This window comes from Saccopteryx bilineata, chromosome 11 (assembly GCF_036850765.1).
Source record: "Saccopteryx bilineata isolate mSacBil1 chromosome 11, mSacBil1_pri_phased_curated, whole genome shotgun sequence".
NCBI classification, from domain to species: domain Eukaryota; kingdom Metazoa; phylum Chordata; class Mammalia; order Chiroptera; family Emballonuridae; genus Saccopteryx; species Saccopteryx bilineata.
Genome location: NC_089500.1, coordinates 64,565,992 through 64,591,494, shown reverse-complemented (window position 1 = coordinate 64,591,494; position 25,503 = coordinate 64,565,992). Strand labels below are relative to the sequence as shown.

The following is a 25,503-nucleotide window of genomic DNA, read 5'->3' as shown; positions in this document are numbered from 1 at the left end:
TTCAGATGATACCACCTGGGCTGGGACCAGGAAATCGGAGCCTTTGATTCACCTTTGTAGCACCCCACCATGCCTGCTCCTGCCCTTGGAACAAATGTGAGCTTCTAGCTGTTGTTTGCCAGGGCGGCCTTTGCCCGCCTCTCTGGCCTGATCATCTGGTCCCAATGTTCTCACACACTGGCCTTCTGTCGGGCCCTGGGACGTGCCAGCTTCAGTTCTTCCCGGAGACCTTGCATTGTCGTCTTCTGCTTGGGACCAGATCATTTTCTCCTGGATCTTGAGATGGAGATGTAGAGGCAGGAATGTTTTTTTGCTTGTTTGTTTGTATTTTTCCGAAGCTGGAAACGGGGAGGCAGTCAGACAGACTCCCACATGCGCCCGACCAGGATCTACCCGGCATGCCCACCAGGGGGCGATGCTCTGCTCATCTGGGGCGTCGCTCTGTTGCAACCAGAGCCATTCTAGCACCTGGGGCAGAGGCCACAGAGACATCTTCAGCGCCCAGGCCAACTTTGCTCCAATGGAGCCTCGGCTGTGGGAGGGGAAGAGAGAGACAGAGAGGAAGGAGAGGGGGAGGGGTGGAGAAGCAGATGGGCGCTTCTCCTGTGTGCCCTGGCCGGGAATCGAACCCGGGACTCCTGCACGCCAGGCTGACGCTCTACCACTGAGCCAACTGGCCAGGGCCTAGGAATGTTAAAATTACTGCCATCTCTTTTAAGAGGCCTTTCCCAGCACCTGTGGCTTTCTGCACACACCCCGTCACTGCAATAGTGTATTTTATTCTTTCCTAGCACTTATCACTAATATTTGTCACTGATTTTTAAGACACATATTAACATTTCTGAAGTAGGGATGTCATAAAACAGGTGGAATGGTCATTTCATTGGTGTTTCTTTATCTTCAGGTTATATAAAAACAATTTGTAACTCTTTTATATTGTCTTAGGTTGGGTGAAATAGGATTTGTTGAAAAATGTTTACTTGTTTTTTGTCTTACTTCCCATTAGAATATAAGCTCCACAAAAACAGGGCCATGTCTCTGCACTGCTGTTCCTCTCACCTGCTGTCACACAGTGGGTGCTTAATAAACAGTGCTGTCTGAGGGGAGCTGGGCTGGAGTTCCTTTGTCCTTGGCCAGGCCGCTTCCTCCGGTCCCCAGGGCCTCCTTTCCCTGTGTGCTGGCAGCTGTTCTTCCCGGTCAGGTGACCCTTTACAGCATGACCATCGCCAAGGTGACTGCCTGTTTCATGCACATCACACCTCACTGATCACCCACACCCCCGTGGGTTTTAGGACCACTCAGTGCTCCTCCCTGCAGATGCGGATCTCAGAGGACCGGGGCGTCAGCGGCTGCTGGGCTATGGGAGGCGATTAGGACCACTCAGTGCTCCTCCCTGCAGATGCGGATCTCAGAGGACCGGGGCGTCAGCGGCTGCTGGGCTATGGGAGGCGATTAGGATCACTCAGTGCTCCTTCTGCAGATCCGGATCTCAGAGGACCGGGGCATCAGCGGCTGCTGGGCTATGGGAGGCGATTAGGACCACTCAGTGCTCCTCCTGCAGATCCGGACCTCAGAGGACCGGGGCGTCAGCGGCTGCTGGGCTATGGGATGCGATGCCCCTTGTGTGCTTGTAAATGATTAACAGCTGGTTTTTCTCCTAAGAAAAGGCCCTGCTTTTGTAGCATTTGCTGATTTCTGTGATATGATATGTATATGTTTGATCTTTAATTTATGCTATGCTGTAGAAGAATTATATTTAAATTTAAAAAGTTATCAGGTCTAAAAAAAAAGTGTCATGGCCAGTTTCAAAGTGGTCATGAAGTCAGCCAGCTCTCTTTTTCCTTCCTCTTCTGTTCCACTGCTGCTGATTACCTGGGGGAGCACTGTTCTCACCTGGGCACCCGGAAGTGGAGTTGCTGATTGTGGCTTTTGTCTTAAAGTCATCTTTACATTTCCCCCCAGCTGTGCTTTATGATGCTTTGCACATACTAAGCGCTTAACAAATGTTTACTGAAGGGAATGCTTAAGGGTTTTCATTCTAGATTTATCCTGTTTCGGCTCAGCAAACTGTTTATGGCACCCTCATGCCCATTTCAGTTCTGTTAAATGAATGAAAGTTTCGGTTACCCAGTTTTCATTAGAAGGAAGTTGGGGAAAAGGAGGCTGTGTGGCTCAGAGGACAGTGAGAGGAAGCCCCAGCCCTCGAGGTATTTATGAGCCGTTAGGACAAGTCAGCCAGGGTGTGTGCTGCGTCCCTTGGAGGCACGCATACGTTCCAATGGGAGCATTCAGGAAGGGCAGAAAGGCTACTTCACTTTGGTGCTATCGGGGAAGATCCCACAGAGGAAGGGACACTGAGATGCCCTTAAAGAGAAGGTCAGATTTGGGCAGGTGGAGGCATGCCAGGGGCGGGGGCTGCTGCTGGTTCTCAGTGGAGGAGCAGCATCATGAATTCAGAGGAGTGAGAAAGTGAGAACTCAGGCTCCACTGAGTGTGGAGTGTGGCAGGGAGTAGCCGGAGATGACGCTGCAGAGCCAGCAGGGGACTCCTGTGTTTGGCCTGGCGTCCAGACAGGCTGGTGGGGGGTGGGGGGCACTCACCTGGTAGATGAGAGGTTTGGGGATCACATTATTAGAATTAGTGTTAAAGCCCTGGCTGGTTGGCTCAGTGGTAGAGCGTCGGCCTGGCATGCAGAAGTCCCGGGTTCGATTCCCGGCCAGGGCACACAGGAGAAGCGCCCATCTGCTTCTCCACCCCTCCCCCTCTCCTTCCTCTCTGTCTCTCTCTTCCCCTCCCGCAGCAAGGCTCCATTGGAGCAAAGATGGCCCGGGCGCTGGGGATGGCTCCTTGGCCTCTGCCCCAGGCGCTACAGTGGCTCTGGTCGCAACAGAGCGACACCCCGGAGGGGCAGAGCATCGCCCCCTGGTGGGCGTGCCGGGTGGATCCCGGTCGGGCGCATGCGGGAGTCTGTCTGACTGTCTCTCCCCGTTTCCAGCTTCAGAAAAATACAAAAAAAAAAAAAAAAAAAAAAAAAAAAAATTGGTGTTAAGGAACTGGTGTCAGTGGTCAATCTGGGGCATGGATAAACGGTCGCCTTTATTTTCAGAGGTTTCCATGATATAACTTTTTCCCATCCCTCAATTCTTCCCTTAGCTTTCTGAAAATGTGGTTAACCGCATGAAGGATTCCAGCCAGTCTTCCAAGGCCGGCCTGCTGACTCTTCCTCTCGCTACTCCACCTTCTGCACTTGGCATTTCTAAGGGCCCGGATGAAGGTATGGCAGGTTGTATTGACTCTGTGGGAAGCTGGGGTGGAGCGTGAAAGGGGTGACAAGCTCTGTTCCTGTCAGAACACCTTTGACAGCTAACGGGGCTCGTTTGTTTCTGGGCGATGGGAACAACGCCTCTCTGATAACTGCTTCTCAGGACAGTGTGGCTTCTACGCATGGCCAATGCTGTCTGGTATAATGACAGCAGCAAAGGCCAGTCAGAGCTCTGTGACTGGGGCCAAACTGTTGTGCCTTCCTGTTTCAGCTTTTCTATGTGTAAAAATGAGGCAGCAGAGCTTGGTTTGACAACTGCTGTCAGAAGTGGATTCTAAGGATTCCTAAGTGAAGCACAGTCATTAGTGCTGGTGTGGCCTGAAGCACGGTGGGGTTTACGTGGATCAGCACGATTAGGAGGAGTGGGCGTCAGCCTTAGCCACTCCAGCCTAGCCCCCAGGTCCTGGCCCTGGCCTGGGCTTCTGGGAGGGCCTTCACCTGCATCTTCCAGGAGTCCTTCCTTTTATAGCCACAAAGAAAAGAGGTGTAAGGTACAAAAATATTCAGATATTAAAAATAAAAAAAGTCTTGGGGCAATTGCTGTTCTCAATAAATATTGTTTCTGAGAATGTGGGTCTTAGGGTAGACAGGGACTCTGCTCTTATGGCAAAGACAGCGCTAGTTAAGGAGCAGATATGCACAGAACCCTGTAGTTTCTGTGTATTATGTGATGTTGCAACACTAGGTGCATGCCCAAAGTCTAAAGTATAAGGTAGCACAGACACCCAGTGACTCACTATTTTAGGGTGGGGCTCCGAGAGGAGGTGACTCTTGAACCGGACTTTGAAAGATAGAGCAGTGGTAGACAGGCAGTTCAGACAGGGTGACCAGCATCAGCAGTGGCCCAGAGGTGGCGCAGCCTGGCCGTTTGGGGCACCTAGAAGCAGTTTGCTGTCTGTGGAGTACAAAGCAGAAGGCAAGGGAAGGTGTTGGGCTGTGCTCAGAGCCCAGGTCCTAGAGACCTCCACACAGTGGCCAGAGAGTGTGGGCTTCACGCTCAGGCCAGAGTGCCAGCCAGGCCTTCTCCACCGCCCCTTATATCGTCTGCCTCAGGGCTTCCTAAGCTTAGAGCAAATCCTACCTGGATGGGACCTGCCCTAAGATCTTTTTGAATATTCTGTTAGTGAAGGGGCTGAATGAGGATCTTAAAACCCACACAAGATGCCCCCCTTTGTTGTTCAAAGGGCTGCCCCCAGGATCTCTCTAGCTGACTGATGAGTTGAAGCGGGTCTAACTTAAACCAGGGCACTTGAATAAACTGCATTAACTGGTGAGTGAGAAGTGCTGAAAAAAGCAAAAATTGCCAAAATATTTGAAGCACACATCAATTTCAGCTTTGGAAGATAAAAGGAGCACATGTTTTAGCTTTGGTGAGTTTCACTAGTTTAAGAAGCAAGAATTGTGCCCATTTGTCATTTGGTGTTAGTTGTAATAAAGTATTCTGCTGTAGACGATGAGTGTGAGTTTGGGTTTCTGATTGCTGGAGGATAATCAGCATAAATGGACAGACTTTACTTTTTTTTTTTTTCCAGAGACAGAGAGAGGGATAGATAGGGACAGACAGACAGACAGGAAGGGAAAGAGATGAGAAACATCAATCATCAGTTTTTCATTGCACACCTTAGTTGTTCATTGATTGCTTTCTCATATGTGCCTTGACCCGGGCCTTCAGCAGACTGAGTAACCCCTTGCTCAAACCAGCGACCTTGGGTCCAAGCTGGTGAGTTTTTTGCTCAAACCAGATGAGCCCGCACTCAAGCTGGTGACCTCAGGGTCTTGAACCTGGGTCTTCCGCATCCCAGTCCGACACTATCCACTGTGCCACTGCCTGGTCAGGCAGACTGTTTTTACTTTTACAACCAGTGTTTGCTTTTATTTTAGTGATAGAACATATTAGAAAAATAAGTTAAAATTAAGTCCTTATGTTATAGTATATCTCAAAATAAATGTCAGAGGCAACACAAGATTTAAATATAGGAATTGAAGCTATAAAAGCGCAATGGTACAGAAAAGTACAGTAAGTAGACTTTCTAAGCATTACATCAAGTGAAGAAATGCTGAATTATGAAGAAAGTAAGTAATGTAAGTATAAGAAATTAGAGACAATTTAGAAAAAATAAATGAAGAGTGAATAATAAACTATGGAAATATGACAGATTATTGGTAGTCTTAATATATAAAGAGTTCTTAAAGATTCTTAGAGAATGTACAAAATGGTCATGTACATGTGATGAGATATTCATCTTTGCTGATGGTTAAAGACATGTATTAAATGATGAGCATTTCCAAGGGGCAGGGAAATAGACTCATACTTGGAAGGTGGGAGTGTGGATTAATGCCACATTCTCTACAATGGATTGATACATTATTTTTGTAGTGATAAAAAAGAAAATTTGTATCAAAAGCAAAAAATAGGATAAATTGTATCTCAGGAAAGCTGTTGTAAGCAATAAGTAGGAAGAGGGAACATTAATGTGGAAATAAGAGCTGGTCAGCAGTACACTGTTCTTCATTCTCAGCTGAGGACCTGTGCTGTTACCGTGGAGCATTTCGGTGGGCCCTCCTTGCAGGCTATAGTGCCGCTGGGCCCATCCTTCCGTAGGGATCTGAAAGTGGCAGTCACAGAGTGATAACTTTTGGAAATGACTCCTTGAAGGGTGGAGTGCTCCCGCCTGTGAGTTAGCATGCTTTAAAACAGTGGTTCTCAACCTTTCTAATGCCGTGACCCCGCAATACAGTTCCTCATGTTGCGGTGACCCCAAACCAAAAAATAATTTTGGTGGCTACTTCATAACTGTAATTTTGCTACAGTTATGATTCGGAATGTAAATACCTGATATGCATTATGTATTTTCCGATGGCTTTAGGCGACCCCGCTGGGGTCCTGACCCACAGGTTGAGAACCGCTGCTTTAAAAGGTCTTGGGAGTGGAATAGCAAATCCTCACATATTCTTTCACAAAGCCAGGTTGCTATAATATTTTGTGAGGTCCTAGTCACTGCTGCTTTAGAAGCCTGTGATGGAGGTGTAGACTTTTGGCCAAAGCCACAGAAAAGTGTTGAAATTTGTCTGAGAAATGGTTTGGGAAGGATGAAGGCTGGGGGAGGGATGAGAACAAAACCTTCAGTGTCACCAAGTAGTGAAGAGTGTGGAATGAATTGGATTTGCTCAGAAATTTCCAAGTGTATGACATCAAAATGTAGGCCTCCTGTAACAAGTTAAAGAACCCAATAATACTAGAGGTGATCCAAGTTAAACGATTTATAAAACACCATTAATAGGGGGGTGTGTCACATTCAGGATTAGAAATTTGTAGAATGGGACCCTAAGGGAAACAGGATTTAAGGAAGCTCCTCTCGTCTTCCCTTCTGCGTGTCAAACCCAGACTCCGGGAGCTGTCCTTTCCGCACGAAGCACGAAGTGTGAAGCAGTCCCTCAGCTGTTCCTGGCCTGTGTTTAGCAGATGAATGAGATTCCCAGTAATTTTAGAGTGACTAGGGATATATTTGAAACTCTGCACTCAATGGTTCTGCTTGCTGTGAGTCCCATGCAGTAAGAGACTGGTGCAGAATAAGGAGGCGGAAAGCCTTTGGGTCACCCCTTTCCAAACCTGCTGGATGAAGGATGTGTCCTTTGTCCATCCCTAGGATGTGTTCATATATGGAAGTGCACTCCTGAGCCCCTTTTCTGGATGACCACCATGTCTTCATTTATCCAGCGTGCTACTGACAGGCCTTCTCCTCTTGTCTCTTTGCAGACTCCACACTGCCCCGGTCTGAGGGTGGTGGTGGTCAGCAGTCTTTGGGGGTGGAGAAGGATCTTCTAAAGAGGTGAGTGTGAGTTCCCGCTCACCCCTGGCTCTGCACTCTGGCTGAACACCCTTTCCTCAGTGGGAACCATTACACAGCCTGAGGGTCCTAGGGTTTGTCTCACATATTTTGTCTTATTTCGATTGCAGGACAGCCTTACAGCATAAGTGGTGGCGCTGGTCGTAGTTTATATATAGAAGAAGAAACACCAAGAGGGGCGTGTAGAAGTTGATTGCTAATGTTCTCAAAAATTCACTTGAAAAAGCCAGGACTGAATAGTTGAGTGTCTAGACCTTCTGTGCCTGTGTGAGTGTACAGGCGTATTTTTAGAGATAGGAAGGAAAAAGTGGAGACCTCACAATTCTAACTGTAGTTGGTGAGACGGACTTGGCTCCAGGATGGTAGTGACTTCCCATCAGCACAGGCCAAACCCTGGAGAGCTGGCTGCACCTGAACTGGGACCTGCGTCCCCTCCTGAGGCTTGTGGGACAGCGGTTAAGGCAGGGAGCCCTCCTGGAGTGCAGGCTTGCATCCTGATTTTGCGACATACTGGTAATGTGACCTGGAAAATCACTGCATTTCTCTTGGCCTTGGAGGAAGACACAACTTGAGTACCTCTTTCATTGGAGTGTTGTGATTAAATATACTGATGCAGAGAAAGCACACACAATGCTCAGCACACAGAGTTCCCTGACTGCTAACTGCATTGTTATTGAGCGATTTCTTCAGCGGTCTTGAGGACACTGGCCTCTATGACGAAGGACCAAGTGAGTTTGTAGGGTCTGCAGTGTCAGCCACAGTTAGTTTTCTCCCTCCAATAGTCAGCCACGTGGGGCTGTTCCACAGTCGTGGATTAAGATTGACATCCTAAGAATTTCACCTCCTTAATTCTAAGAGGCCTCTCCAAGAATAACTAAACTGAACCCCTTTTTAAATATTTTTAAACAGTTAAAAATGATCAAGTAATACATACTAATGAAAGACTTAGGAAATATATAAAATGAAAAAATGATCCATAGAGTCACCACTTCAAGACAACTACTGTTAGTATTTTGGAGTGCTTCTTTCAAATGATTTTTTTTTCTCTAGTTTAGGATTTTTCCATCATATATTATTTTATATTTTACTATTTTTACTTAGTATTATAATTTTTCCCATTTGTTACACCTGCTTTATAAACATTTTTATTGCTGAAAGTAGTTTATTGGTTTTGTTTTTAGATTAACTTATAGACAAATCAAATAGAAGCAGGGAGGCAGAGAGACAGACTCCTTCATGCGCCTGGCCAGGATCCACCCGGCATGCCCACCAGGGGGCGATGCTCTGCCCATCTGGGACATTGCTCCATTGTAACTGGAGCCATTCTAGCACCTGAGGCAGAGGCCATGGAGCCATCCTCAGTGCCTGGGCCAACTTTGCTCCTGTGGAGCCTTGGCTGCAGGAGGGGAAGAGAGAGATAGAAAGTAGAAGGGAAAGGATGGAGAAGCGGATGGGCGCTTCTATGTGCCCTGGCTAGGAATCGAACCTTGGACTTCCACATGCTGGGCCGACGCTCTACCACTGAGCCAGCCAGCCAGGGCCAATGTATTTTTTAATGGTGATGTAATATACCATTGTGTGATTATACCAGATGTTTTTTGACTTAACCTTGATTGTTGAACATTTCAGTTCGCATTTTTTACACTATAATAAATACTACTACTAAGAGTATCTTAGTAGTAGTAACTTTTTTTCTCTCTCTTTAGAATTACTTTATTGGGCAGAAAGCCCAGAAAGAGGTCAGAGGTTAGGAACAGAGTCAGAATGAAGTGCTGCCTGTTCAGAACAAGGGACTGATGCTATCGAAACCCGTCCGCTCGTAATGGAGGCAGGACGGGGGGCTGCCCACCCTTCCCACCCACTTTGAAAGTGTGGCTAGTGGGGGCTGAAACCCTGCCCCAAACACCTCGTTTGGTATAAGGCTGCCTGATTTCTCACTTGATGGTCGCTTTCCTTCTGTTCCTGATCTGTCTTGTCTGGCTGAAAAAGTGTTGCTTGCCTTGGGGACTCAGTGATGCCTGAGCTCTGAGGGGTCGGATAGTGACGCCTGAGCTCTGAGGGGTCAGATAGTGACGCCTGAGCTCTGAGGGGTCGGATAGTGACGCCTGACCTCTGAGGGGTCAGATAGTGACGCCTGACCTCTGAGGGGCCAGATAGTGACGCCTGAGCTCTGAGGGGTCAGATAGTGACGCCTGAGCTCTGAGGGGCCAGATAGTGACGCCTGAGCTCTGAGGGGCCAGATAGTGACGCCTGAGCTCTGAGGGGCCAGATAGTGACGCCTGAGCTCTGAGGGGTCAGGGTGACGCCTGAGCTCTGAGGGGTCAGATAGTGACGCCTGAGCTCTGAGGGGCCAGATAGTGACGCCTGAGCTCTGAGGGGCCAGATAGTGACGCCTGAGCTCTGAGGGGCCAGATAGTGACGCCTGAGCTCTGAGGGGCCAGATAGTGACGCCTGAGCTCTGAGGGGTCAGATAGTGACGCCTGAGCTCTGAGGGGTCAGATAGGGGGCTTTCACAGTGCTGTCTCTGGCTAGCCTCAGTGTTGTACTGACCCACAGACCCCAGGCTCTCGGTCCCCTGAACTGAGCGCACAAACGTTTTCCTGTCTGCTTTCTGCCATCATTACATCTGCACCTGCTTCTCCCATGTCTCTCCTGGCCTAGGTATAAACAGGAGCAGGCTCTAGCCCAGGAAGAGCTGTTCCGGGCGGCAATGAGGGACAGGAAGGAAGCCATAAGGCACCGGAGTGCGTCCCTGCATCCGGGGGAGGGCAGCGTGGACCAGGAGAACCAGAACGCCGCTCTGCTGGTGAGTGCCGGTTTTCCTGAGCTGGCCTTTCATGCCCTCGTAACACAGGGGAGCAAGGTCAGACCTGCGACCTGATACGTCTGAGGCCCGGGACTCAGGCTGCCCTTCTGATGTCCTCCGAGTCACCTTTGTGGCAAGGGTGTCTGTTCAGGGACCAGGAACTTGGGTTCTTATACCTCTGGCTCTGGCACTGATAAGTTTTGTTACTCTGTTTTCAGTCTAGGGACCTCACGTCTATAGTGTAAGGCCTGGGTCATTTGCTGGCTACTCCTGCAATGCTGCAGTGGTATATGTGCCAGTAGGCTGTGCAGGGAAAGGGCTGGGGCCTGGACAATGGGCAGTGGAGGAGATGCTGAAATTTGTAGAGTTAGGCAGCCTGGGTGTGAACCCGGGCTCCCCACTTGTTAGCATGGGCACCTCCTCTAGGCCTGCGAGCCTTGGTCAAGGATCAGGATGTTTGCACACTGGATTGCCCAAGGGGTCAGTGGAGGTGCTGAGTCACTGTGCAGGGCTTAGTGCTCCTCGGCAGGTAGTGGGTGTGGACTGTTGGTGCTGTTGTTATTAATACACTTACCTGGCAGGAGTCTACTAGTTAGGAATCACTCTGCTCTAAATGCACAGTTGTTCAAAATGTGCAGTAGTCACGTAAGAAATGTTGGTTGAACTAGGCCCCCAGGGAAATACAAACAATGTAGGATTCTTTCCATTAGGAAATTTTCAGTCTTGTGGGGAAGACAGACTTAATACCAAAAACTTTGGAAAAAAAGCCAAATGTGTTATATTAACTGTGAAATAAAGGTAAAGATAATATGACAGTGGTATCAACTGCTGGTGGAAGAGGTGGCATTTGACCTTAGCCTTCAGCAGTGTGGAGGAGCCAGGCTGGGTGAGCAGCTGGGCTGAGACAGACAGACATCCAGGAGGTGATGGGATACTGAGAAGAAGTGTGTGAGGGATGAAACCCGATTAGAGAAGGCCTTGGGCACCTTGAGAAATTTACCCACAATGCAGCTCACAGGGACTCTGGAACTGCAGAGGATTCCCACAAGTTCACAGGATGGGGATGATGTGATTTGACTTATGTTTTGAGAGGCCCGTGGCATCCTGGTGAAGAATAGTTGACGCAGAGAGAAACTGGGGTGAGACAGTTCTAGAGGCTCTCACAGTCAGCCAGGGACAGGAAGATTGTCACCGCTCTGTAGGCAGCCTGCCAACCAAGTCAAAGGACCCTGGCTGGTCCTGGGAAGGACGGGTTAGTCAATATGACATGAGCAGAAAGGTTGGCCACCTGGGACTGTCATCTAGCATGGGAAATTGAAGTTCCAGGTGCGGTACCTTTATTCTCACCTGAAATGTGTTATTTATACTGAAAGGGAGTTCACAGCTTCCCTTCTCCTGCCCTGGGCCCTGCTTCCTGCTTCCTCAAAGCTGTCCCTGAAGGGTCATCAGTACAAGTAAATGACCTTCAGTACAGACTGTAGGTGTTTTTGGTTTTTGTTTTTTTTTTTGAACAGAGGGTAACTTTCAGTAAAGGAGATACATCCTTCCTTGATTCCCACCTCCAAAGCTTCTGAACCGGAGACCCTAGGGAACAGTGAAGCAAGTGACTTTTCTGGTTTTGAGGATGCTTAGTAACTGCTTTTGTGGACATTCCCATTTTTGACTATTCAGCATCTATTTCTTCATGCACTTGGTACCTCTGTTTCCTTTTGGGAACTTACTTGTTTCCTGTTGTGTCATGCTGGAATTGCAGTTCTAGTGCCTGACTTCCTCTCTGGAAGCTAGCTCTCTTCTCTCCCCCCGCCATGGTACAGGCAGGACCTGGGCATCAGGCCCTGGGGCAGCCAGTCGGAGCCTCTCTCTGGGGGCTTCCATTTCTGAGTGAGCGAGAAGGCCAGGGTGGGAGGCCAGGGTGGGGTTGTTTGTTGTATGGCTGGCCAAGACTCTCATCTTGTGAGCCTGCCTTTAATTTCTGTCTGTTCTTTTGCCTTCCTGAGGATTGGGTCATCCGCTGATAACCTGCTGTCAACTCTGCTTTCGTCACTTAGCTGAAGGTGGTTTCTGCTACTTGGTGGTATAGCAGATGCAGAGCCCAGTTTTAAAGGCTGACAACCGCATTCCATACTCAGCGCAAAAAGAGCCTAATACCAGGCTCTGCCTGTAAGTTAGTAGGGTCATGAGGTACTCACCTGGATGCTGAGCGAAGCTGTGGCCATTACTTCCATTTGGGTTGGTGTAATGCCAGTGGCTAAGGCCAGGCAGGTTCACACTGGACTCGGGCAGATTGCAGAGGAACTGAGGAGCCAGAAAGCTTTGGGGCCGTTCCCGTTTATTGGAGGCTCACAGAGATGCATGAGTAAGCAGGCAGGGGAAATCTGCTTCTCATGGCAGTGGGTGAGTAAACAGCGCACGGCCCTTTGCAGTGGCAGGCAGACAGTCTGCAGTCCCCAGTCCGCCTGAGGGCAAGCACCCACAGCCTTCCACAGACTGCACACATGGCTGTGCCACGTGCTCTTGCACTAATCATGCGAATTGCAGGAGAGCAAGCCTAACACAGCTGTTTTCCCTACATTCTACCTCTTTAGGGTTGCTCGCCTTACAATGATAGGTATCTTCTGTATGGTCCCTGTGCGAGGAGTGAGGTGCATTAGATTCACAGAAACAGAACAGACTACAGCAACCAAATTACAAAGGCATGAGTTATACCAAAAATGACAACAAAGGTGCCCTTCACAGTGTCTCCTTGAGCACTCTTCTCACGGAGTTAACTGGAGGCCCACTTCTAGACCCCTACCCGATGGGGCCAATAAGACCACCCATTGTAGGTGTGGTGCTTGTACAGTCCAGGGCCATGTTTATAAAGTGTCCTCCGTGCGTATTTGCAGCTGACTAGTGCAGGAGGGCCTCCCCAGGTGCCAGGCACCCCAGTTGAAGTCTTTCATTCAAAATATGGAGTACTAGGCCCTGGCCGATTGGCTCAGTGGTAGAGCGTTGGCCTGGTGTGCAGAAGTCCCGGGTTCGATTCCCGGCCAGGGCACACAGGAGAAGCGCCCATCTGCTTCTCCACCCCTCCCCCTCTCCTTCCTCTCTGTCTCTCTCTTCCCCTCCCGCAGCGAGGCTCCATTGGAGCAAAGATGGCCCGGGCACTGGGGATGGCTCCTTGGCCTCTGCCTCAGGCGCTAGAGTGGCTCTGGTCGCGACAGAGCAACGCCCCGGAGGGGCAGAGCATCACCCCTTGGTGGGCGTGCCAGGTGGATCCCAGTCGGGCGCATGCGGGAGTCTGTCTGACTGTCTCTCCCCATTTCCAGCTTCAGAAAAAAAAAAAAAAAAAGAATAACAAAATATGGAGTACTGTCCGCAGTGCCATGTCCATCTGGCAAGGGAGTCAGTGCCCACCTCTTGTTGCAGTCTCTGCTTTAAGAGTTTGTTACACTGCTCAGTGATCAGTCCATGATACACAGCTCAGCTGTCTGTTCAAATCACCCATGGTGAAAGTTTATTACAAGCAACTAGCTCTACAGCTCTTTGATAACAGACCTCACAACCTTCCCATAAATGCTCTGTTCATTGCCACGAGTCCCATACAATCCCGCAAGCTTACAGGTCCTCGGAGGGTCATTCAAGGCCTGTGCTACCTTGACAGTTCTCTTAGCTGCTGCTGCTGCAAAAAAAGCAGCAACACTTGCTGCACATTAGAAGGGAACCAGTGGATTGCCAATTTCACATGGGGCCTCTGGCCCCCCGCCCATCCCTGTTGGGCAGGTCCCTCAGCCTTCCTCCTATTCAAACGGGGACAATGGTTCTTGGGGATCCTCCTCTTTCTCAGCTGTCTCCAATAGGTAATCTTGCAGATGTGCAACCCAAACACCAGCCACTTTCTTGGTAGCTGCCAGGGTCACCCATTTCCCCCACTGTTTCAGTAGATGGAGCATCTGCTCCAGCTTAAGCTGAAGCTCCAAAACAACTTTGTTAGATTTGCCATCCAGTTTCTCCCTCTCTTCCCTAGCTACAGTCAAATCTACCCACATCTGTGTTTGGGTAATCTTTAGTTTCAGCCAGAAGCTCCCACTCAGAAGAGAATCTGGAAACGCCTGCTACCCCTGACTCAGAGCCACTCCGCTGGCATGAATGCAACTCCTTCCGTGCGTGCTTCCGCTCTTGTGGCTGCCAGCTCCTGGCCTGAAGCTGAAACTTGAGCTCTTGAACCCACAGTTGTTTCTCTAACAACTCTTACTGCCAGCCTTCTGCTCCTAGGGCAAACTGGATTTCTTGAACCCATAACTCCTTCTCAAGTGACCGTTCCAATTCCAGGTGCCATTGTGTTTAGCCTGCCTTTCACACTGAAGCTCTCAAAAGCAGTTGGCCTCCCTTTCCACACTCATTTCAGGTCAAGCTATTGTTGGTTCTCAGCCTGTAGCCTGAACTGAAGTTCTGAAATTTGCAGCTCTTTCTCCAGCGACTGTTCCAGCTCATGATGCTGTTGTTGATGCTCAGTCCACAGCTTGTGCTGGAGCTTTTGACCTTGGGCAGCCTCTCTCCTAGAGCTCTTGGTTTCTGTCTGCAGGGCTGTAAAAAACACCCAGCCATGGACCCCACCAGGACAGTCACGGGGAGCCATATGCTGGAGAACAGCTGCCACTCCTTCAAGGGGAAAGGTGGAAACTGGGGCCGGTCCACTGGGGAGGGGGCAAAGTCTATTTTCAGTCTCCCTTGGCAACTGGCAGGTCAGTGTAAACCCCTGACTAGGTCAGACCTGGAGGGACTTCAGCTGGACTGCCTTATCCTGTACTGAAGAGCTGGCAGGCTGAGCCCCTTGCACCTGAATGGAAGGTGGCTGTGGGGAAGGGGGAAAGCTTCCTGTCAGCTTTTCTTGGCATCTGGCAGGTCGGTGTAAACCCCCGACTAGGTCAGACCCGGAGGGACTCCAGCTGGACTGCCTCATGCTGTATGAGATAGCTGAAGGCTGAGCCCCTTTCTGGGTCGACGGGTGGGCGCTGGGGAGAGCTGAACTGAAAACACAAGGCTGGTGTGTTCCGAAAGAAAATGTATTTAAAACACCTGGGGGCAGGTGGACCAAGACAGGCTAAAGCTGAGTCAGCCCCAGGGAGGGACGGAGCAGGTGTATTTAGGTTAGGGGTCTTGGAAAAAGCGGCTGACATCGCCACCTCTACAGAGGACTGGGTTGGATGTCGTATGTGGATTGGAGTGAGGCCGCCGTTCCTCTGAATTGTTTATCTCCCAGCTTCACTGTAAAAGAACTCTCAGGATGGTTCACAGGTCCCAGTGGGACTGCAGGCAAGCCAGTCTCCCCACCTCCCACAGCTTTGCCCTGGTGGCTGATCTATCAGAAGACAGCATCTCTGGGCCTATGGCTAGGCTTTTTACAAATAACTGTTGTGACTTAAACTCTGCTAATTGTCAGGTTCCTTCCCAAGGTAAGCATTCCCTGACATTTCTGCAAATAAACTTTTTGCTACATTTCAAAGTGAAGGCCAGGAAACCATTAAGAGAGAATAGCAAGCAAATTAGCCAAAACCTCACAATGGGGGATGAGAATGTTCTGGTTGGAGCCTGAGTGAGAAGCTGGGTGAGGGAAATTTGAGTTTTAAAGGGGCTCTGGATTTAAAGGAAGTTGAACCTAAACCTAACACAAGGGTGTTGGTGGCTCCATACCAATCTGATCTGAATTTGGGTACTGCCCACTACGCCAGATATAATGCCAGCGGCTGAGGCCAGGCAGGTTCACATTAGATTTGGGCAGATGGTAAAGGAACTGTGGAGTTGGAAAGCTTTGGGACATTCCTGTTCATTGGAGACTTGCAGAAACAAACGAGCAAACAGGCAGGGGATAGCCGCTTCTCATGACAGCAGGTGAGCAAACAGCAGAACGGCCCCTCGCAGCGGCAGGAAGGCGGTCTGCAATCTGTCCCAAAGGAAAGCACCAGTGCCTTACACAGATTGTACCCATGTGGCTGTGCCCTGTGCTCACACACTAATCATGTAGAGTGCAAGCAAGCAAGCCTAACACAGCTGTCTTCCCAATAGTTGGTGTACCTTGGAGGATTTAAAAACAAGGAGAAAGATGGACAGAACAACCTGAACAGAGAATTTTCTTTCTTCATCTGCATCTTCCAGAGGCAAGGATTGGAGAAGTCTGCTAGGCAGAGCTGGCTACCCACTTGTTCTTGGTGGCTTCTCCGACTAGTGTTTTCAAGCCCCCCACCCTTGAACCTATAGCCTTATCTGCAGGGCATCCTTTTGAGTAAGCTGAGTGCGGTTTGACATTTAATGTACACTTATGCACTGTATCTTTGCCTCTGACTTTTATAATATTGATTTTTTATTCCCTTTGTGAGGGAATGATTCAGTTCATTATTGGGAAAAGTTCATAAAACTAATGATAAGAAAAGGTAATTTTTATAACCTATTAGTGATGAGGGAAGTGTTATCATTTCCCATATAGTACATCAGTGGTGAACTGTTTTAAATTATATTTATGCCTGATTCTTGCCACTTGCTGATTGGGATGATGGCCCTGAGTGTCACTGGAGCCTGTGTGAGATGTTTTCTCTTTGAATTGGGGGAGGAAGTTTGGTGTCCAATTCAATGTTTTGGAGTCCAAACTATTTTAGAGAGAGAAGTGTTTTTTTGAGGCTGTTTTCTGATGAGAACAGCTTTAAAAATCCAGTGGATGGAGTAATAAAGTCCTGGCGGTAGCTTTCCTTTAGGGAAAAGTTAGAGTTATAACCTTGCCCACTGTGTTCCTGACAGATGTTATTAGGTATTTGTGATTACATTACACCTGGCAGAAAGTAAAAACTTTATTTATTTTTTTGTTTTTGGTGAGCAATTTTATTTGTGTATGTGTGTGTATACAAAAATATATAAAATTTTCTGTGTGCCTATTACATGTTAAGCACTGGGCTAATTTCGTGATAAATGGAAATAAGTAAGATACAGCTCAGCCACCTGAAATCTAGGCAAACAGAAGTCCTACAACTAAGGCTACAAAGAAGAAGCTACGTTGAGACTGGTAGGAGGGGCGGAGACTTGTAGCTGGCTGGTCCCACCCTCACATGTGGCAGTTAAAAATCTGAAGGGCTGGCTTGGCTGCGAAGGTCCCCATGGAGAAGGGAAGGGTCCCAGTCCTATACCAGGTCCCCTTGCCCAGAGTTCCAGTGCTGAGAAGAGACATTCCCCTAACTTTTGTCTGTTAAAACCAACAGGGATGGGACTGAATGAGAGAGAGGGCTGCTGGAGACCTAGGTCTTCTTAAAGGGCCTGCATACAGACATACTCAGACCCATTCCCTCGGAGCTCTGTACTGGCGCAGCAGCTTGAAAGGCACCGGGGACACACTGGGAAGAAAACCGAGTTGTCTGACATTAGCATGAGAGCTGGAGGGGCAGCTTTCTCCCAGACAGAAGTGCTGGCAGAGGCCACTGTTCCTTTGCTGAGCCCTCCCCCCACAGAGCTGGCAAGTGGGTACCATGTCTGAGTCTTTATCAATCTGGCTAACATTGTTTTTCCTGCCCTGGTGACCTGAGACCCTGCCTCACCCAACCTTTGGGTCCATGCAAGCTGTTCCCAACTGGCTTTTCCATATGAATGACTTGCCTTGACTCATGTTTATGCTCCATACCATTTGCCAGATGGTCCCAGGCCTGGCAGTAGTGACAACTGGCCTTGGTTCACAGTTTGGCCTCTCCTGAGCACTTCTGAGCTCACCACAAGTAACAGCCATCTGCAGGTCACTTTGTAGCTCATGCTGGGTGTCCCTGGTCAGGGTATAGGTGGTGTCTGACTTTGGCCTGCACCTTCTGGGAGAAGCCAGAACCAGTGTACCCTGTGGGATAGCTTCAGACCACGTTGAGTCACCACCCAACCACCTCCACAAGTGGCACAGTCAAGGATCTGACTCCGGTGGGCACCAGAGCTCTGCTGATGTAAGTCGTTTTCTAGGGGGTTGGCCTTTGCACAGCTGATCCTACACAGTGGTTAAAGCCAGTCCTCACAGCTGATTAGCTTGGGGCTAAATCACTGCTGTTGAGGTGCCAACTACCACAGGAGGGTATACACAGCCCACATGGAGGGTATAACCTGAAGTGCCATGCTTGGGTATTGGGAAGACTGTGCCACTGGGCCCTACAGAACACCTACTCCATATGGCCATTCTATTAAGCCTTCAAGGCATAACAGCTCTACCTTGTACATAGAAACAAACACAGGTAGGCAGCCAAAATGAGGAGATAAAGAAACATCCCAAATGAAAGAACAGAACAAAATTCTAGAAAAAGAACTGAAGAAAATGGAGAGCAGAAATCTACCAGATGCAGAGTATAAAACATTAGTTATAAGGATATTCAGTGAACTTAGGGGCAGAGGAACTTAGAATTTCAACAAAGAGATAGGATACATAAAGACAGAGAAAACAAAACAAAACAAAAAGTCAGAAATGAAGCATGCATTAACTGAAATGATAATACATTATAGGAAATCAACAGTGGAGTAGATGAAGCAGAGAATCAAATCAGTGATTTGGAAGATAATGGAAAACACCCAATCAGAACAGCAAAGAGAATAAAAAATCCAGAAAAATGAGAATAGTATAAGGAGCCTCTGGGAAACTTAAAACGTACCAACATTTGCATCTTTGGGGAGAGTGGATACCAGAAGGAAAAGAGAGAGAGAAAGGAATTGAAAACCTATATGAAAATATATTGAAGGAAAACTTCCTACCTTGGTGGAGAAAACAGGTGTATAAGTCCAGGAAGCACAGAAAATCTAAAACAAGGTGAACCCAAAGAGGCCCACACCAAGATACATGATAATTAAATTACCAAAGGTTAAAGACAAAGAATCCTAAAAGCAGCAAGAGAAAAGCAGTTACCTACAAGGGCGCTCCCATAAGACTGTCAGCTGATTTATCAACAGAAACTTTGCAGGCCAGAGGGATTGCAAGATAATACAAAGTGGTGAAAAGCAAAGATCTACAACCAAGATTACTTTACCCAGCAAAGCTATCATTTAGAATTGAAGAATGGATAAAGAGCTTCCCAGACAAGAAAAAGCCAAAGGAGTTGATCATCACGAAACCACAGTCCTTTGTCGGCTCCTGGAGGCCTCTGCCCCTGCCCCTGCCCCTTTGCAGATGGTTGGAAGCAAGTACCCACTCTAGCCTTTCCTAGGATGGATAGCAACTCATAGATCTGACCTTTACAAACAACGGAACAGAGCAGAACAGCAGCAAAGAAACCTTTCAGAATGATATCTTGGAGTCGACTAGAAAGCAGTTTATATGACTACTCGTCAGAGGCTTAGAGACTTTGGGTTTAACTTGTGTGGAACGGGCAGAGAGTGGGACTTTGGTGACCCAGGCCTAGGGACGTGGATGACTTTGTCTTTATACCTGCTCCAATTTGAGCTAGCTTGAATTCCTATGGAGATCTACTTGTCACCACTTAGAGGGCTGGCAAAATCGGGGGGGAAAAAGAGCATGCCATCGATCCCCCTTCTTTGTTTCCGTAGGTCTTGCCGAGTCCTTTCTAGATTAGACCAGGGATTGACAGGCTTCCTCTGCAAAGAGCCAATGGTAAAATATTTCAGGTTATGGTCTCTGCCACACGTTCTTTGTTGTTTTTATAGCTTTTTTAAAAAAGGAAAAATCATTTTTAGCTCAGAGGCCATACTAAAAGAGGTTGTGGGATGGAGCCCACTGGTGGGCTGTCATTTGCTGACCCCTGGACTGGATGGGGAAGCTCTGGAGACTTTAATTGTTTAAGTGTCTGAGGAACCGGCTCTTTCAGGGGGCTGGCGGCAGAGGTGCTGGTGGTCGCCGCCGGTCCTCAGGGATTATCATTTCTGTGAGGGGCCTCAGCATGCTGGGGCCTGTCAGCTCCGTGTTCCGACCTGTACAATGAGGGTGTTTCTGGAGACAGCCTGTGAAGAGTTATGCATCTCTACTTTAACTTCTGATTCTGTTTACACTTGGCATTTTTTATGGTTTCCATTTTTCTGCTGTAATTCGTTATTTCCAAGTTAATCACCTCTTTCATATTTATTGTAGTTATTCTAAAATCTCTCTCTGTTATTTCAGCATCTGGGTCATCTCTGGCTTTGGGTTAAATAGCCTATTTCCTCTCTTGATAATGGGTCTGATTTTCCTGCAGCTTTATGTGCCTTGTAACTTTTGATTTGCACTGGACATCATGGGCAGAACTGTAGAGACTGAGGTAGACAGTGTTTGTGCCCAGGAATGCCACTCTTCTTCTCTGACAGGCCATTAGTGTGGGCGGAGCAGTAAATCTGGTCTGTGGTTGAGCAAGGTGTGGGCTCTGCATCGCTTTGGCTTCAGATCCTGTGAGGGTGGAACCAAAACCTTCCGTTTAGCAGGCTTAGAATCTCACTGAAGGTGTGTCTGTGCTCTTCTGCTTTTCCATCCGACGTTTTGGAGGCCTTGCTTATATCTCCCAAGGGGCTTCCTTGTACCTCTGCACACAGCTGCTGTGTGGTGCTTGGTGTGTGGCCTGGAGCACCGTGGGCTTCTCTCCAGCTCCTGCCTGGCTCTCGGGGTCAGCAGGCCCTGTGCTCCGGTGCCTCGCGCTGTGCACGGAGGGTGTTCGTTCAGTTCTGCCCCATATCCAAGTCTTTTTTTTTTAAATTGATTTTTAGAGGGGGGGAGAGATAGAGAGAGAGAGAAGGGGGAGGAGCAGGAAGCATCAACTCCCATATGTGCCTTGACCGGGCAAGCCCAAGGTTTCGAACCGGCAACCTCAGCATTTCCAGGTCAACGCTTTATCCCACTGCACCACCACAGGTCAGACCTCATATCCAAGTCTTTTAAACAGTTTAGTTAGAGAAGGTTCTCATAAAACCGACCAAATGTATTTTACTCTTCCCTTTTAGTATCATCACTTTGGAGCACTCCTTACTTCCCAAGGAAAATGAAAAGGACAAAGTAACATGGCTGACTTCACTCCCTTTCTGAGTGTTTAGGCCCATATGGCTTCTAATGTATAGGGTCAGTCCTACAGGACAGTTGGGTCTCCCAGAGCAGGGTATAAAGGGGCATACCAAGCAGGCTGACTGTCTCTGTGCCCCATTTGCAGCCACATTTGCTCAAAGAGCAAGGGAGTATACATTAATTATTTTAGAGAGGTGGCATAATTAGGAGGGTGACGTAAGGCCTCCTGGGTTCATGTTTTCTTTATCAAGGGCAAAGTAACCTGGCTTTGGAGAAAAGAAACGTACAAATAGGCTTGCACGAAACCCGGTGCAACTGTTTTATAGCTGATTACACACCAAAAAAAAAGAACTTTGGTTTTATTTCTCATATATTTTATACAAATTGGGGGTAGAGGGAGGACATAAAAATCAGACATGGCATCCAGTCATAGGCTAAGAGTCTGGCCCCGCGTCTAGGCATGGCCCTTAGTGCGGGAGGGTGGGATTGTGATGCCTGCCTTCTGGGAGGTTGTGAGGACCGACCCGCAGAACAGGTAACCTAACTGCTGGCACCCAGGTGCTCGAGGAAGTGGACACGTTGCTCTGGGATAGTGAGCCAATGGGGCATTACGTCTAAATGCCTGTCACTGGGATACTTTCACTGTGCTATGGTGGCTCCTCTGTGGGTGGGATAGACAGGGTTTCACGTCGTTAGCAGTGTTATAATTCTTCTCTTCTTCACTTCACTTATGGGCCCAGGACACAGAGTTATGGGAACTGATTGTTAGAACAAACAGCCGTGCAGGCTTCTGACAGCTGTCTGAAAAGAGAGGGGGCCTCATAGAAACACCTTTCTTATGAACAGAGGCCCTGGGGCTTCCCGGGTGTGTGTGATGTGTTATGTATGGGTGTAGGATGAGGGCCCTGCATGGTTTTGCAGCTGCCGACTGTCTTACCTACTTCACTCTGCTCTTTGTCCATTTCTGCCCAGCTTCTCAACCTGCTGTGCATCAGAACCACCCGGGAATTTGGTAATAAAACATACAACTGGATATCACTCTGGAAACAACTGGATTAAATACTCTTCTGCTGTCACCCTGGAAATAGTGGGATTTTTTCCTTTTGTTTTTGTGTGTGTGTGTGTGTATGTGTGTGTGTGTGTGTGTGTGTGATAGACAGACAGGAAGGGAGATAGAAAGGCATGTGTTTTTAACAGCTCCCATGTAATGCTGGCACGGCAGGCCTAGAGCTGGCTCCGGGGCTGACAGTGGGAGCCAGTGGCACCAAAAGGGGACTCATGGCCCTTTTGCTGTCTGGACCACTAAGGGGCGTGAAGTGTTCCCACTGATGCTGTGGCTCTGCGGGCAGGGACTCTGCTGTGTGAAATGTTCACCAGATGACCAGCGGCCCTGGGCCCTGTCCCTGACACAGCTTGCTGACCACCTGGATGTCTTTGTTAGACTTCTCAGCCTCAGAGGAAAGCAGGAGCTCTTGTCTTTGCTGAGGATGCTGGGGAGGAGACTCGGCCATCTGTTGTACCATGCCCCGGGAGGGGTCTGGGTGAGCTAAACTCAGCATTTTAGGGGACTGGGCATAAGAAAATGTTGCCGGAGGCTAGGCGGTAATGGCCATGGGACATGGGGGATGCCAAGTGGCACACATCAGACTTCCAGCAGTCACCTTGCCTGTGTGGAGCCCAGACTCTGGGTTTCTTGCGGCCACAGACCCTGCAGTGCTGGAGGCACATGGCAGGAACAGAACGACCCTTCCCGGGCGTGCTGGGCTCACAGGCCTGGAGGTGGGAGGGCTGCTGCAGTTCAGCTGCTCCTCTGCATGGGAGGGCTGCTGCAGTTCAGCTGCTCCTCTGCATGGGAGGGCTGCTGCAGTTCAGCTGCTCCTCTGCTCGTGGGGATGTGGCCCCAGGCAGGCACCGCAGACCTGAGGGTTTCCCTCCTGCCTCAGCCCTGAGAAGTCTGTGAAGTTCTTGTTTTTCATTCACTTTATTAAGTGCCTTGTGATGGTGTCCCTGGGGTGAAAAAGTCCTGCCTTTCTGTCCCCTGTTTTATGTCCACCAGGAAGGTGGTGGTCACCCTAGTCCTGAGGAGGAGAAGGATGAGCTAAGAGGAGGGGATGGGTAAGTAGGATGGGGTTAAGAGGGCCCAGGGTTCATCTGGGCAGGGTCACCAGGAGAGCAAGGAGAAGGGGAAGAGCGTCGCCAGCTGTTCGAGTCTTAGGAGAAAGTGGAAACCTCTCGGACTTCTCTTTAAAGAGAGCTGGTACTCTGTGGACTTCTCAGATTGAAATGCAGGGATTTCAGACTCTGAGCCAGTGGCCCTGAGGTGGGAAGGGAGATGACAGTACTGGGGGGTACTGCAAGCTGTTTTATTAAGCTGGAACCCAAGTGGGCATCACAGCCTGGGCTGCCAGGGATGGCTCAGCCCCTGCCCTCGCCCCTCACCGTCGGCAGATGCCTTTCACTCCCCCAGCCCTGTGCCAGCTCAGGCAGGTGACCTCTGCTATGTGCTGGCAGAAGCAGGGAATCCTCATTAGCTGCTTACTTTGTTAGGCAAATGGCTGATTGTAGTTCCATTCCTGGTATCTTTGCTTCTAATTAGCAGATTGCATTTCTACCAAAATGTCTGTTAGCACCAGGGATGAGCTAAATAGGCTGACAGCGAGGGCTGAGATCTGGAGAGAACTGTGAGAGAAGCTTTTTCTCTTAAGCCCCTTGAGGGACTCGGCTGCTGACCTCAGCCAGGCTCGTTGGCCTCCGTGTGCCTGAGGGGACCCACGGGATCTGAGCTGCAGACTTCCTTGCAGAAACCCACCATCAGAGGGGGTGACCTGAGCCAGCCCACAGAGGCATCGAGGCAGCGGGTGGCACTTCTTAGTGATTTTGAGAGTTTGGGGCTTTTGTGTTTTGAGTAGGGCTGAATTGAAGGGACACCTGACTTCCGAATTGGGGCCACCCTCCTAGCTGGAGTCGGATGGTGTGTGCTGGCGGTCCTGGCTCGGGGGGAAGGCAGGCTAGCCACGCAGGGCGGCTGTGGCGCCTGCTCTGGGCCGTTCTGGTTCTCCTCCCTGAGGTAGTACGGCTCCCCCCGTCCACCACTCTTGACCCCTGTGGGTCAAGGGGGCCGACCCTGCGGCCCTGCAGGCTCCTGGCAGCAGGTTCTCCTTCCTCTCCTGCCCGAGAGGAGCTGGCGGTGCTGCTGACTTCTCTGCGTGTCTCCAGGACGTTAGCGGGTGGGGAGAGGGAGCGTCATGCTTTATTTTGAGTCTGTTTGTGCAGCCTATTCATGTCGTCTATGGGGAGCTATGTTTCTGCCCTTTCCGTTTTGTGAAAAATGTTTCAGATTTGTCAGTGAGGCGGCATGTGTTTACCCTTTTGGGTAGATGCCAGTGCTGGCTGCTGGCACTGTTAAGAATTGAAAAGGGATTATTTGGCTGGTGAACACTATTAAGTGGGACAGGAAAAACATCTCAGATTTTTCCTTTTACTTCTGTGTCCACTCAGTGGCTGAGCCAGGTCTCCATATCTGGTGTCTGGGCGCTCCGACCGTTGCTCTCAGGTAGAGCAACATGTGGGCCGTCCGGAGCGGATTTGGCTCTAGTGGCAGCCCAGATGGCTGGGGCTGAGACCGTGGGGCTTGTTCATCTTGTGCACACAGAAGCCTGGGGCAGTAGCCCTGTCAGGTGTGGTACTTGGTGTGTCAGGAGGGACCGGGGTCCTCCTTAGTGCAGCTCTGTTCGGGGCTGCGGGATGGGGCTGTGCTTCCACGCTCACATCAGTTTTCTAGTCTGGAAGAAGGAAGGGCCACAAGCCTTTCCTACTGAAGTTGTGTTGTTTTACGTGGGAGAGACACCTTCCCCAGGGACTCTCTTTATTAGAACTGTGTCACAGGGCCACATCTGGCTGTGAGAGGACAGTGAGTAATTGCAGTGTGGCACTTGACCCCTGCCCCCAACAGTTAGGGTTACTTTATTAATGGAGAAAGGACTGGTGCTGGTCAGGTGGCGAGCAGCCCTTCTGCAGCACGGCAGTGCGCAAGGAGCCCGCTTAGGGACTTGGTAGAGTTGGACTCATTCGCCTTGCACTGTCTCCATGACACTGGGCACGTCACTTAACCTCTGTGAGCCCCGTTTCCTCACGTCAATGGCAAACATCTGGAGTTGTTAGGACGCTTCAGTGACATGACATTAATGGGATATCCAGTGTGCTGTTGGTGGATGAGGTAACAGTTCATTCTTTTCTTTGCGTTATACCAGCTCCCCCAAGATGCAGAGGAAGAGGAATGACACAGGTGACTAATCTGCGTCCAAAGATAGAGGAGGGACTGGTTTCCGCCATGACAGGAAAGGGGCAAGACCGGGGTGGTGGTGGTGAGGGCTGTTACTGAGTGGGTGTCATTATCAGTGGCGTGTGCAGCACACCCTCTGCTCCGCATTCCTCGGCCCTGGCGCAGACCCTCTGCACCCTGCTGGGCACAGTCCCCTGGTGCCCAGGGCGGGGGCTGAGCGGGGGAGCTGGGTGCTGCTCTGTGCTGGCACTGTTCAAGTTCATGTTCTCTGGAGGCCCCGGT

The 25,503-nt window shown here is 49.5% G+C and overlaps 1 protein-coding gene across 2 annotated transcripts in view; it reads left to right on the top strand.

Annotated features, from left to right (window-relative positions):
* Window positions 1–25,503, top strand: part of CHCHD6 (coiled-coil-helix-coiled-coil-helix domain containing 6) — a 347,090-nt gene that overhangs the window by 34,895 nt on the left and 286,692 nt on the right. For both annotated transcript variants that reach the window (XM_066247225.1, XM_066247224.1), the window contains exons 2-4: window positions 3,154–3,274; window positions 7,080–7,152; window positions 9,832–9,976. In XM_066247225.1, the coding sequence (XP_066103322.1) occupies window positions 3,154–3,274; window positions 7,080–7,152; window positions 9,832–9,976 (339 nt within the window). The remainder of the gene's footprint in view (window positions 1–3,153; window positions 3,275–7,079; window positions 7,153–9,831; window positions 9,977–25,503) is intronic.